We start from the raw sequence: 14,308 nt of genomic DNA, 5'->3' as shown, positions 1-14,308 counted from the left end.
CATTTGTTCTTGAAAACTCTAAAGTATAAAACACTTTGCGCTCGACCTTTTCCAGCTGCTGCGGAAGCGCCATATCGGGAACGACATCGTCACCATCGTGTTCCAAGAACCCGGGGCTCTTCCCTTCACCCCGAAGAACATCCGCTCTCACTTCCAGCACGTGTTTGTGATTGTGAGGGCGCACAGTCCCTGCTCTGACAACACCTCCTACAGGTGAGGTTTGGACTTCAGTTGTGTGATCATTTCTGAAGTTTTTCTCACTGACTTTATTCAAATGTTTCACTGTTCTCTTTAAGTGAAACAATCAATTTTGCTAACAAATAAACATGGAGTTTATCATAAAATAAACCAATGTTAAAGACTACAATTTTATTAGACACTTTAATTTAAGCTACATTTATAATGACACTAAAATATGCCAAAAAAAAGTGCATTACTCTAGTCAACGTTAAATTTATTTTATTTTATTATGACCTATAAAATGCACCGCGTTCTGAATCACAGCCCATCACTTCTGAAACAGAAACACTCCACCGGGCTGAACAGCTCTCATCACTTTTCCAGTTTCATCCCTGTATGATGGAGTGGGCTGTAAGTGCACGGAGCCCACTCCACTGCTCACCCACCATAAACTCATTTTCAGAGAAAGGGAGAAAAAAAACTTTTTTTTTAAACTCATTTTCAGAGAAAGGGAAAAAAAAAAAAATTTAAAAATACCATGCATTTCCCCCAGTTTTAAACTTTTTCCGCTTCAGTCCTTTAACCGAGTTTTCCGACTTTTTCTTTGCTCTCTGACTGACTGTGAACCTCCTCCTTTCTCCCACTAACGACTGTTTTAATCACCGTTTGATCACGTTGTGTGAAGTCTTCACTCGTCCTGCTCCGGGCTCCGTCACTAATGAGCACCAACAACAACAACACCACACGAGCACATGAATTATGCAACAGAACGTCTAACGGCTCCGTAGAACACGTGACTCCAGAAGTGATAATCCAGCTGTTTAATCAAAAACAGTCGACAGAAAAACAATCGATTTTAGGTGTAAATGACAATCAATCTCCACTTTTTAGGGACATTATCTTTTTCAAATATGCAGATAAATAATTATGTGTTTGTTGTAGTGTTTCTCACTGGACGAAATACAAAACGGTTACATTTCCTGACGTAGAGGCTTTACTGTATTCTCTGCAACTCTACCTTACCCTAACCCTAACCCTACCTAAGAGCGTGTATTTGAATGGTCAGGTACTGCAGTACTCTGTAGGTACTGCTGACTCAGAGTCTTACCTCAGAGCCACCCTGGCTCCCGCAGGACTTAAAGAAGTCAATAGTCTCATTGATTTGGTGTTAAATACTTTCCTTCTCGCTGTTCTATGGACAGACGCATGAGCTGGGACTTCTTTGGTGGGTTTTGTGGACACACAAAAAACAAAAAACAGGAGTGACACTGAATCTTTGAAGGTAGATGATAGATACACAGATAAATAAAAAATAAATATCAACTGGAAAAAACCTTGGTTACACTATCAAAGGTTGCTCTTGATAGAGTTACATTTTTTTTACAGACCCTTTTAGGTCGGTAATCATAAACTGGTGGCTCGTGGATCAAATTCTGCCCGCTGTACCGTCCAACTGGGCCTGCAACTGGAATCCAAAAATAAACATCAAATAATAGTGTTAGACAGAAATCTGTGTAATGAATAAAAATTCATTTATTTAAGTGTCCACCCCCCAAGGTTTCTGACCAGAAAACGTCTCGCCCTGTAACAGTTGGAGACCCCTGCTCTAGGTTATTGAATTTATTTTTTTTTACTCATGTTCCAACATTAGTGTCAGCATGTCTGATGTCTTATAAAACCTTAGAGTCTTAGAGTCTTACAGAGTCTTACACCACCTCAGTGTCCGCACACCCTCGTACTGTGTACTTCCCACCAGAGCAGGTATTGACATTTTGCTTTTTGTTGCCCTGGTTCAGTGGGCAGCAGGATGTAGATACTGGAGGAGCCGAGCTGCCCACACACTGGATATTTATAAGTCCACAAATCACTGAAAATTGAGAACCTCAGCGCGGCCACAAAACACGGACGTTCTCCGCTGCCGCGCCATTTTTCTCCTGTTCTGTCACCTTCACCTCCTGGTCACCTTCGTTTCTTAATCATTTATGGGGTTTTTTTTTTTTGTGTTATGATAGAGTTACATTAGTCTTTTTTTTCTTTCCTGCATTTCTCCCTCTCTCTCTCTCTCTCTCTCACTCTTTGTCCCTGTCTCTCCATCATTCCTTTCTGTCCTGGATGAGTCACAGTTCTCTGGCTGACTAACTCACAGGTGTTCCAGATCGGTAAAAGAGCCCGTAGAGCCCCAGTGAAATTTATTGAGTGATGTGTTTGTACTGATGGAGCAGAATGAAAATAAAAGGTCACATTTTATTTCAATTATTTGTTCGGCCTTCCTACAGCTATTTTACTGCAGCTGTAAAGGCCCTCGTGATTTATCTGTCATTGAAAGGCAACATTCAACTCTGACTCAGTTCTTGTGTGCAGATTTATGGACATTTTATGGATTTGTTGTGAGCTAATGTAAGGGTAAAGTTGTATGTAAGACATCTTGAAGATGCATTGCACCAACGGTTGGTCTCATGTGTCCTAAATTCACTTCTTTAGTATAAATAGTCAGACATGTTCACAAATAATTTATTTTCAAGTCCAAGTCAAGTCTCGACTCCTTATCCATCCCAACTACCTCTAAGTTTTGTTGTCACTAAACCAGATTTTGGGTGCATTCTTACCAGTGACCAGTAGGGGCTGTTGATAAAGCATATTTTTTCCTTGCCAATTTCAAAATTTTCAATTCAGTTATTTTTTAAAAACCCTTTTAAAACAATACAAAATAACATTATTTTGAAAGAACATTTAGTTTGTCGTTTGTTTGTAAAGAGGACAAAAAGACGTGAAACATTTGGACAGTCCAACATTTGTCATTTGTCTAAACCTTTAGACATAGTTTATCTGTCTAACTGCAATTTCAGGTAAAAAAAAAAATCAAACCTCTCTGGTACAAATAAGGAAAGGTGCGAAACGAGGTGTCAACAATCGGGCTTTTAGTATAATTGAACACCCCGCGTCCCCTGTGAGGACAGTGCGTCGTGGAGGTATGTTTAGAAGTATGTGGGAGACATATTGACTCCAGTTGCTTATTAGACAGAGCCATTTATCCCGGTGTCACCGTCTGTGCTGATGCTTGTCAGCAGGGAAGCGTGTGGGATGAGCTCTCCGACTTCCAGTGCTACTCTCGTCAGCTGGTAATTATCACCTGAGTGAAGATCTGTGATTACGCTCATTTATTTCTCAGAGAGGTTGTGACGAGGACGGATGATGCACAGACACCAGGCCCTTCATAAAAAGGCCATTCCAGGCTCTGTGGTACCCACCGCCTCTCAGATATTTTACAGATATACTTTAGATAACATGCAGTCTTTTCCAGTGAGTAACCTCCCCCTCCTCAACTCCCACCACCAGTTCTCTCAGTCTTCCTTCCTCAGCTGCATTTTTTCCTTTTCTCTCACTCTGGGTTTTCTGGGGATTTGTGCAGTGTGATTTTGGCAGGCTGTCTCCCCCTCATCCTCTCCTCTCTCTCTCTCTCCTCCTCCCTTCTCTCTCCGTGGCTTCACATGTGAGTTCCTGACATACCAGACAGGGCAGAGAGTCTTTAGATGGTTGTTCCAGATACTTAATTAAAGGAGAAGTGAAGTGGAGGGAAACATACACAGGGAGGTAAAGAACATGGGAGTGAAAGACACGCTACGATGAGAATCCAGCAATTACTCAACGCTTCCCTGCAATACTAACCTTTTCTCTGAACAGCTAACTAGTCATCGCTGCCAACGAGGTTATGTTGTTGGCCTGCTTCTCTGTCTGTCATGAAAAAGTGAGGGATAAATTTGGATGAAATATTCTGGGAAAGCAGGTTATGACCCGAGGAGGAGATGATTAGATCTTGGTGTAAATCCAAGTCCAAGTAAAGCAGAATTTATTTGTGAATCCCAAATTCATAAAACATGTTATGCCCAATGGACTCAAACATCTGTTCATGAATTAACAGCGCTCCGAAAACATACTTTGACTGCTATAAAACTCAAGGTCTTATACATGGTGAATGTTGAACAAAGGCTCCAACGTTTGGACAGTATTTTGGTTTAGTTGACAGATGACGGAGCTACATTTTTCTAGAAAGAAGACGATAACAAACTGGTACTAAAATCAATCTTTTTTTTTTGTCTCTTCTTGTAGTGTGGCTGTCACACGTTCTAAAGATGTGCCGTCCTTTGGCCCCCCGATCCCAGAGGGCGTGACCTTCCCCAAGTCCTCGGTGTTCCGGGACTTCCTGCTGGCCAAAGTGATCAACGCAGAAAATGCTGCGCACAAGTCGCACAAGTTCCGTGCCATGGCCACTCGTACGCGACAGGAGTATTTGCGTGACTTGGCGGAGCGTCACACCACCAGCACGCCCATCGACCCCTCCGGGAAGTTCCCTTTCATTTCACTGGCCCACAAGAAAAAGGAGAAGAGTCGACCTTACGCTGGAGCCGAGCTGCGAAGTCTGGGAGCGGTGACCTGGCTGGTCCACGCCGAGGATCATGGGACAGGAGGAGAACTGGAGGCGCTTCTGGCCATCTCCAACGACTTCCTCATACTGTTGGACCAGGAGGCCAAGGCCGTGCTGTTTAACTGTGCTACCAAGGACGTGATTGGCTGGATGCTGAGCAGCCCTGCGTCGTTACGGATCTTTTATGAGCGAGGAGAGAGCGTGTCTCTGAGGAGCATCAGTAACAACACTGAGGATTTCAAAGAAGTGGTCAAACGTCTGGAGGTAGGACCATGCACTGTTTGGAAAGGCTGTTTATTTATCAAATGTAAGACATTCTGTATCGTTCTGTGTCGTAGCTGCTATTTAAATATGGTATCGGTCGTTCTTCATTACCTCGTGGTTCCAAACCATGTTTGACATTGCAGCCGTCAATCAAGATGCCCCAACTGGGATATGTTATATTCTGCATTTAATTTGAACTCCATTAATGTTGGTGAAAGTGAAAGAATGCAGTTGGTTCAGGTTTTTTGGGGGGATGTTTTTAATCATAATTTTAAAAAAATCATTTACTAGACACTTCAGACCCCATTCAAATTTCAAGCGATCGTAAACGATTGAAAAAAACTGACCTAATGTACAGCGACTAAGATTAAGATCATTGACATCATCATTGTCCTTTAACTGACTGCTGTATATCTCATCTGCCACACTCACAGTATCTTCTAATATTTACTGTTGGTCGTCACTCAGACTCAGACTCAGACTCAGAGTCAGAGTCAGAGTCAGGAAGACGACATCTGCCAGAGCTCCTGCTTCATTACTGCCCCTGGTTCATTGAGAGTTTCAGAAACACCTCTGGACAACACGGTTCTAATGGCTCCTACACCTACACACACTCTGAAGTGATGCTAGCTCTTCCTTAGCTGTTTCCATGGAAACTGGTTCGGAAGAAAAGGTGTTTTCTTATGTAACCATCAGCTTTTCAGAGCACATACATTTCCTCAGCCTTTTGCACATTCCAGCTCTGCGTGCGTGTCCACGTGTGTGTGCGTGAGCCCGAGAACAGGAGATTTATTGGTTTTTATTATGTTTTTATTTTATTTTTTTTATACATGGAGTCCACACCAGATTTGATTTGCTGACGTCGGCTCTTAGATACACTTAAATTTGTTTTTCACAATGTCTGACTTTCATGTTTTATTATTTCAAATCTGGCATTAATCTGCAGTCGTTTGGATTACCATGGTGCCACCAGAGGAAGTAAAGAGGCTTCTGGCCACCTGCTTTGTAGAATTAGTCTCCCTGTCGCTCTCCCACTCTCTCTCTGTTCCTCTCTTAGCGCTCTTTCTCATGTTTGTGCTCCGTTGTTCCCTTTCATTTTTTTTTTCTCCTCGTACTCTCCCACGCACAAATTTAGAAACATTGGAAAGCTGCATAACAATTCCTGTCAGGTGCTGGTCTGAAGGGTGATTTATTCACATTTCTCTGTGATGTTTGGCTTCTTCAGAGCGCTTTCTAACACCCGGCTCAGACGGAGGATCGCAGGGAAAAGTCTCTGCAGTTAGAGATAGAGTCCAGACCGACCACAATTACAGCCGAGACGTCACGTTTATGTCAATTCACTTTTCAGTCTAAGAATAAAATATTAGCATCCGCCCTGCAGTGCTCTGTTACTGCTTTCTAAATGCAAAGGCTTTTTATTTTTACTTTCATGAAAAAAAGAAAAAAAAAAAAGAAAACGAAAACAGCCGAGAGTGAACACACCCTAAAGTGTCACAGCGGGAAACACACCTGCTTTCATTTCTGTCCTCCGTCAAGTGTATGTCTAGTGGAAGGTTCACTGAAGTTCATCTTTATTTATGAGCACAATTCTCCTGGGAGTCACTGAAGTTATTTTTTAAAAAATAGTCTCCTGTTTAATTTAAGACTGAGCACATTTTCAGATCTTTGTCCAGATTTAGACCCAAGGTTTTCTGTTTCTGTTTTTTTGTTTTGAATTGAGTTCATGCTGATTTGACCTTCTTTTTTTTCTCCTCTTGGCTGCTTTCCCTTCATCTCTACACAGTCACTGACTAAAGGCTGTGAAACATCAGAGATGACACTCCGTCGAAACGGCCTGGGGCAGCTGGGCTTCCACGTGAACTACGAAGGCATCGTGGCTGAGGTATCGCTCCACTCTGACAAACTGACCACGCTGCCACGGGAAGGATTTTGGATAAACCCTGTATTTGATCAAATCTGATGTTACGTTACCACTAGGTGGAGCCGTACGGCTACGCCTGGCAGGCGGGACTGCGACAGGGAAGCCGATTAGTTGAGATCTGCAAAGTTGCCGTAGCAACGCTGACCCACGAGCAGATGATTGACCTTCTGCGTACTTCGGTGACAGTGCGCGTTGTTATCATACCACCTCATGACGACGCAACTCCACGCAGGTAGGATTTAGTCTTCGCTTTTTAGGACTGTGTTCATTTTGGCTACATTTATATCGACAAAATATCAAAGTCATCAAACACCTGCTTCTCCTCCGTGCAGAGGCTGCTCAGAGCTTTATCGAATGCCTGTGTCTGATTACAAGAGCAGCAGCAGCGACAGCGGCTCCTTCGAATACAAGTTCCCCTTCCGCAGCAACAACAACAAGTGGCAGAGGACGTCCAGTAGCCCGCAGCAGTCGCTGACCGCCTCGCCACAGCCCCACACGCCCAACCGGGCCATCAGCCTGGGCAGCTCCGTGGGAAAGACTCTGTCTGCAGAGAGGCTGGAGCGAGGGGCGGCGATCCCACGCAGTGTCAGCAGCGACGGCCGACCTCTGGATCCCAAAAGGTTAGAAGCCGAGGGTTGGGTTGGGTTGGTTCAGTTGATTGGGCTTTAAATGACTCACATCGGTTATGGCGCTACCAGCCAATCAAATTTGCATGTCACTGTCTTACTGATGCTGCTGAAATGTCCTGGAAAAGTCCTTCCTGGAAGACAGAAGTGGGCTTTGCTGCTGAACATCTGGACAGTTATAAAATATCTAATATCAGGATTTTTCAGACACAAACCAGCAGAGAAAAAGATTAAAATTGGAACAAAGAAAAATGTGGCTGTTTTTTTTCTTTTTGATCCAGACACTGTGGAAACTACTGGTCACACAGTAGAAATCAATGGAATTTCCCTTGAAAGAAAGTTGAAATGAACTGCCTTTAAAGTTCCTCCATTTCTGTGGGCCTGTAAATACTTTAAATGTCCCCGTGTTTGTGTTTGTTATTGCATGTGAACCAGGATGTCTCCGGGCACTGAAAGCTACAGCCTGGTCTCCTCCCTGGCTTTGGGACGTTCCCCGCACAATCGAAGCTCCCCGAGCAATTTGTCCTGTTCCAGTGACGCCTCAGGAAGCTCCGCTCACTGGAGACAGAAGTCCATGCCTGAGCAGTAAGGAGGACGCCTGGGGTCTAATATCATCAACAAATAAAACGTTGTCTCTGCAGTATCAGCCTGATACTACACAGGGTTTAATCAAAGTAGTTTACTGTGGCTATAATATGTATGTATGTATGCAGTGTATGTATATGTGTGTGTGTGTGTGTGTGCATGTGTAGGTGTATATATGTATGTATGTATGTATACAAAATGCATCTGTTAAAAGTGTGATGTCATCTCCCAGGTTTGCAGGAAACCGCCATTCTCCCATGTCCACAGAGAGACGAGAGGTGAGTGAGGGCACGTCCAGTGGAAAGTCCACTCCTAATTGGTCAAGAATGGAAGAAAGTGGAGCAGGAGAACGAGGGGAACGAGGAGAACGAGGGGAACGAGGGTCAACAGGTAGAAAAAACATTTCTTCCTAAGACGTGGATGAAGCCGTTGTTTCTTTTCTCTTTTTTTCAAACAGTAGCTCAGAGGTTGAGTTTCAGTCAAACTGTCCTTCAGCTGCTGAGAGCACGGCTCTGTTGAAAAACAAAAGCTGCAGCAGAGGAGACGGAGAAATCATTCATATTTAAAACACTGCAAAAACCTTGAGGTGACGAGTTTCCTGTGTTTTATTTATTTATCTTTTTTTTTTCAGCTGATTCTTCTACAGCTGAGGTTCACACCAGAGTGAACTGCACTTCATTCCTCCTTGTCTCTCTCCTCCTCCTCTTACTCCTCCTTTTTCACCTCCTACTAATGGAGCTGTAAATTATATTACCCTGCTGGAGCAGTTCTTCATGCCTCTGCAAACAGACAGGACAGAGAGAGAAGGCTGCTGGTGATTCATTGATTTTTCAACCAACTCTTTTGTCAGACCAGAGGAGAAAGAGAAAGGAAGGAAATTCCTCTCCTTCCTGTGGACACATGTCCTCCTCCTTTCTTTCTGTCTTTCTCTCCTTCGCCCTCTCTTTGCTTCTCGTTTGTTTTTATAGCCTCCTCAAACACAGGCACACATTTAATTACGACTCTTCCCCACTGCACTGCCTTTTGGTGAGTGTTCTTCTTGTTTTCTGGCTCCGGCTCTGAAAGCCACAACGACGACACGCTCCCGTGCCGTTCCTCTGATTCCCAGCAGGATGTCGCTCGGGTTGATTGTCGTCCAGCCCACTTCCAGGCAACCTGTTCCTGACCACCACAATCACAGAGAGCAGACCCGGTCTTTTATTTCGTGGTTGTTTAGAGCACTCGGAGGGAGGGAACAATACAAGCCGAGGCGGCCGTGGGTGAAGTCAGCCAAGTGTCCACCAGGGCCCAGCCCTGACCGGCTTACTTTACTGTCTCTGTGGTTCAGGGTTCCGTCCTTTCCTCTTCCTTTCTACATTTTCTCTCTCCAATCTTTCAGCCATTGACCTGCTGGGCTTCACCGCTGATGATACTGTGGTGACTCTACAGAAATAACACAAGTCACAGAAAGGCCAGAGAGCTTATTTTACATGATCCCTGCTGCTGCTGCTTGACATCCGTGAATGTCTTCTCTGATGTTGTGATTTTAACAATTCCCTTCCAAAAATTCTCACTCCCTGAAAAACGTTACTTCACTTTGTAGGTGCAGGAAAACATGAGTCAAAATGCCATTCAAATAATTTACTTTGTCAAATTTCTCTGTAAGAAATATAATATTTGTATATCTTGACTTATACTTAGCTAAAGTTAAAAGCAGTGATTAAAGTAGCACTGTTAGCTAACAATTACTGTTTATAGTTAATAGATAAATAACTAAACAGAAACAGAAAATACTGGAATGTAAATTTAAACCTTGGCAAAAGAGATTGTGAAGAGTTCAAATAATTTACTTTGTCAAATTTCTAATGTTTTCTAATATGCTTAATATGTTCTTAATGCTAAAAGTTAGCAAAAAAAAAAAAGCTTAAATTGTTCAACAAATATTGTCATCAGACAATACAGTGTAGCCATATGTTGATGGAAAGGTTTAAAAACAGCTACAATTCTTAACATTTAGGAAAAACTGATAACAACAACCTGGATGATGCTAAAAAAAAAACTCTTATCATGCTGTGATGTATGTGACCTTTAACATACACACTTGATTTTCATAGCCTGCAGCAGCTTTATAAATATTTAATACATGATTAGATTTACTGCCACAAAACTGTGACAAAAATAAATAAAGTTTTTTTTTTTTACCTCTGTAAAATAGACAGATGTTCACACGTTCACCTGACACTCCTCATGTTACCTCACAACTAGCACTGCATCACACACACAATGATGGTGATGTCTTATATGCGGCATGTGTACACACACACACACACACACACATGAACGTGTCTAATTAGTTTGGAGAACCCTGTGGCTTCTCTGTGCAGAGGAAACTGCAGAGTAATGAATATTCTAAGTGGTTTGTGACTGTGTGTGTTCACTACAGCTCAGTTCAGACCAGCAGATGTTAGGTCACCTCCCGCTGCGGCCCCGCTCACGCTGCTGCGCCCATTAGTGGCCCGGCTGTGTGTATCTTCTTGCGTAACTTTTAGACGATTACACAACCGTCTCATTTTTACTTAAACTGAACTCTGCCGCGGGCGCTCGCACCCTCTCTCTGTCATAGCACAGCTTGTCCAGAAATATAAAAAAAGAAAAAAAAACAAAACAAAGCTGCCAGACGCCATCTGGGGAGAGAAATTTCATTTTGATGGCCATTGCCTCAGACGAGGAGAGACCTGTTTTTTTTTTTTTAATGCGCGCAGCAGAGGCAAAATAAAAACAGTGTCAGCGTTAGCAGCCTCCTGCTAGACATCTGTGCTAAGTAGCAACTGAGCCGTGAGGAGAACATCATCACTGTTGACTTTGAACAGAACATGTGGTCGTCACTAACTCCGGCTGTGTGTGTGTGTGTGTGTGTGTTTCTGCTACAGAGGCTCCGGTCTCCAAGTCTGGTCAAGGTTATTCTGGAGCTCCACGGATCCAGAGGCAAGAGCAGGTCATCCATATTTCCCCAAAGAAGGGCAGCCAGGTATGACCTCGCACCAAAATGATTTAGGTTAAACGAACAAGTTCAATGAACCTGGAAGTTAATCTTGGAAAATGAAGAAGCACTGTGTAGTTATCGCCACCTTCTGGTCGTTCCTACAGGACGGCCCTTACTCCGGTCACTCCAGCAGCAACACTCTGTCCAGCACAGCTTCCAGCAGCGCTCACAGCGACAGCGATAAGTGGTTTGAGCTGGGGGCAGGTGGGGCCTCCAGCGGCGACCAGGGTGAACCTGAGCCCAACGGCCTGGGCGGGGGAGGATACCTCCAGGGGGCGTCCGCCGACAGCGGCATTGACACCAGCTCGTACGGAGCCCCGCACCACGCCCACCCGCACTCCCATCATGGCAGCACCACCTCTCTGCTGGCTCCCAGTGGAAGCAGGGAGAGCAGGGAGCGCTCGGCTTCTCCGTGGCACAGCCCCACCGAGGGAGGCAGGAGGATGCTGGAGAGGTCGCCCGCGGCTGCCGAGTCTCCGGGCCCTCCGGGGGAGAGGAGCCTGGACGGAACAGGCCGCAGCCCGCCTACTCATCTCCTGGTCCGAGACAGCAGCACCTTCAGCCTGAGTGAAGCTGGATCCCACTCCAGGTCTGTTGTTTTTATGACCCAACAATTAGTCACAGATGTAGTGTTGGTGTGTGGCCACCTCAGCAGACAAATGGACAAATATCTCAGAAGAAGACTAAACAAATAATAAAAATAAAAAAATCAAGAAAATTAGTCCAGAATGGTTACAAAGTTTACAAGATCAGACAAAACTCCATTGTTTTTCTGCTATTATAAAAACAAGGTGAAAAGTAAAGTAAGCAGAAAATGTCAACTAGATGGAATGACAACAAAAGACTAAATTATATGGATAAATAAACATTAGCTCCAAGGAAACCACGAGTCAGAAAAAGTGACCGGTTAATGACATCATCACGAGTCAGAAAAAGTGACCGGTTAATCAGCACATCATTTAATAATCAGAAAATCACAGAGCAGTTAACAGACGTCTCACTGCACGTCTTCCTGCACACGTCAAATATCTAACAGCCTCTTTGGCTTCAGTCACCTCTGATGGTCCAGTCTAATATTTCTTTAGCCAAAAAAGAGGAGCACTAACTGGACCACCTTCCTGTTACCAATTCTTTCCTGGAATCCTGGCGCTGGAGTAACCTCAACCTCTCGTCTTATCTTTCCACATTAGGCCTCAGGAAATGTGGAACACGTGTCAGACGGGGACAGCAGAGCTCCTGTGTTCCAGTCTTCCTGTTTGAATTGATCCTAATGTGTCTGTTCAGATAGAGTTACAGTTCACAACCTGGGTATCGACTGTGCAGTGTTTGAGCTGCGGCTGATGAATGTAGATACTGGGACAGGCTCCACCACAGGCGACGTCAAAACAGAGACATCACCTCCTCGGTAGTCGACAGTAGAGCTCCCATCATCCATACTGTACATACTGAGCTGTCGAATGGTCATAGTAGGCCCAAAACCTGTGAATTAGCCACTCATCTGAAGAACACAGGGCGGCGCCACACCCACCTGGTGTGAATTAACCGTGAAGGTGTGAATTGCAACCTTTTGCATCAACACAAAGCGGTGACTGACAGTAAAGGCATCACCAGACTTACTCTGCCTTCAATTCATAGGTCTATTCTATTCTATTCTATTCTATTCTATTCTATTCTATTCTATTCTATTCTATGATATGATATGATATGCTTTGCTATGATATGCTCTATTCTATTCTATTCTATGATATGATTATGCTGGGGGGCAGTGGTGGCCTGGTGGTTAAGGAAGTGGACTTGTGTCTGGATGGTTTAAGGCTGCCCCCTGCTGACTTTAGTGATGGGTAAAATGCTACATTTTGTTGTATTTTTCCTCATCTATTCTATTGTATTCTGTCCATCCATCAGTTCCAGACACACGGGCCACAGCTCCCCCAGAGAAGAGTCCTCGTCTTCGGCCACCTCCCCGTCGTCCTCCGTGTCTCCCGGGCCCAAGAGCTTCTACCCCCGTCAGGGAGCTCAGTCCAAGTACCTGATTGGCTGGAGGAAGCCGGGCTCCACCATCAACTCTGTGGACTTTGGAGACACTCGCAAGTAAGAATGGATGAAGGGCTCCATCTATTGATCCAGGTTTAATCCAGGATCAGTGTGGGTGTGTGTCTCTGCTTTGATGTGTGGGTTTAGTTTGTCAATGACACAAGTATCACATATCAATGTTTCAGCTCCGGCTCTGCCGTTCCCTTGTTGCAGTGATTATTATTGTACGTCACTGCCCTCCTGTGGCTAAAACTAGTATTACACCAAAAATTGCAGTTTTAAATAAAGGCGCTCAATAATAAGAGTAACTGAATTTATATGTGTTAATTATATATAAAGCATCATCACAATGTTTGTAGCATTTGTACATTTCAGAGTTACAGTTGTCTCCATTGAAACCAATTATTGTCTGTGTGTTTTCAGGAAGTCTCCAGGTGAGGGTGGAGGAGACGTTATCCCAACTCCTGCGGCCAGACCTTCACTGCGAGACATGCACTCCCCTCAGCCTCATGCCAAGTCCACTATTGAGGAAGACGCGAAGAGACACGTGGCCTCCGACAGCCCCCCCCCTCCACGCAGACACAAGGAGAAGGTACTGCTGCCAGAACATTCTCTGTGGAGCAGAGAAGCTGTAGCTGGAACCCAGTTTTATCTGACATGTCAACCTGTTGACACAAACAGGAACTGCAGTAAGGATTTCTTTAACCTCACACAAACATTTCTTTTCATGTTCAGCACGGTCAGAAGTCGCCGCCCAGTCAACCTCTCAGCCGCCGTCGATCGCTGCATCGCACCCTTTCGGACGAGAGCATCTATCGTGGACAGCGCCTCCCCTCTCTGAGCGACTCCGTGATAGAAGCGAGTCTGGGTTCTGATGTTCTCTTCAGCTGCTCCACCCTCCCACGCTCTCCCACCACCCGGGGTGTCCCCCTCAGACGACCGTCCTATAAACTCGGTGTCAAACTCCACGGTGAGAAAAGAGAAGAGTTGTTCAAGAAAAATGTGTAAACCTGTGAAGCAACAGAAGAGAGATTTTTTTTTTCCTCTCCTTAATTTGTTTCAGACCTCTCAGCCTCAGACACTTCACTGGTTGATTTGGTGGAGCGTCACCGCGGACCCCTCCCTCAGGAGCTGATGCCCCTCCCCTCCTCTGACCGGGACAGTCCTCTGGAGTGGACACACCTGGTGGATGTGGCCAGTACTTTTGAAACTGAAAGAAACCCGCACTACGGTAGGAAAATACAAAAAAAAAA

At 44.6% G+C, this 14,308-nt stretch overlaps 1 protein-coding gene across 1 annotated transcript in view; it reads left to right on the top strand.

The window, feature by feature from the left end:
* The window catches only part of sipa1l1 (signal-induced proliferation-associated 1 like 1), a 48,673-nt gene that overhangs the window by 33,658 nt on the left and 707 nt on the right, over positions 1-14,308 (top strand). The window contains exons 10-22 of the mRNA XM_025057058.1: positions 56-213; positions 4,288-4,867; positions 6,651-6,749; positions 6,845-7,020; positions 7,121-7,408; positions 7,850-7,999; positions 8,232-8,389; positions 10,909-11,006; positions 11,126-11,610; positions 12,927-13,112; positions 13,479-13,647; positions 13,791-14,025; positions 14,119-14,286. Of these exons, the coding sequence (XP_024912826.1) occupies positions 56-213; positions 4,288-4,867; positions 6,651-6,749; positions 6,845-7,020; positions 7,121-7,408; positions 7,850-7,999; positions 8,232-8,389; positions 10,909-11,006; positions 11,126-11,610; positions 12,927-13,112; positions 13,479-13,647; positions 13,791-14,025; positions 14,119-14,286 (2,950 nt within the window). The remainder of the gene's footprint in view (positions 1-55; positions 214-4,287; positions 4,868-6,650; positions 6,750-6,844; positions 7,021-7,120; positions 7,409-7,849; positions 8,000-8,231; positions 8,390-10,908; positions 11,007-11,125; positions 11,611-12,926; positions 13,113-13,478; positions 13,648-13,790; positions 14,026-14,118; positions 14,287-14,308) is intronic.

Source organism: Cynoglossus semilaevis, chromosome 7 (genome assembly GCF_000523025.1).
Source record: "Cynoglossus semilaevis isolate Cse_v1.0 chromosome 7, Cse_v1.0, whole genome shotgun sequence".
Classification (NCBI taxonomy): domain Eukaryota; kingdom Metazoa; phylum Chordata; class Actinopteri; order Pleuronectiformes; family Cynoglossidae; genus Cynoglossus; species Cynoglossus semilaevis.
This window is presented reverse-complemented; position numbering and strand designations above follow the sequence as displayed.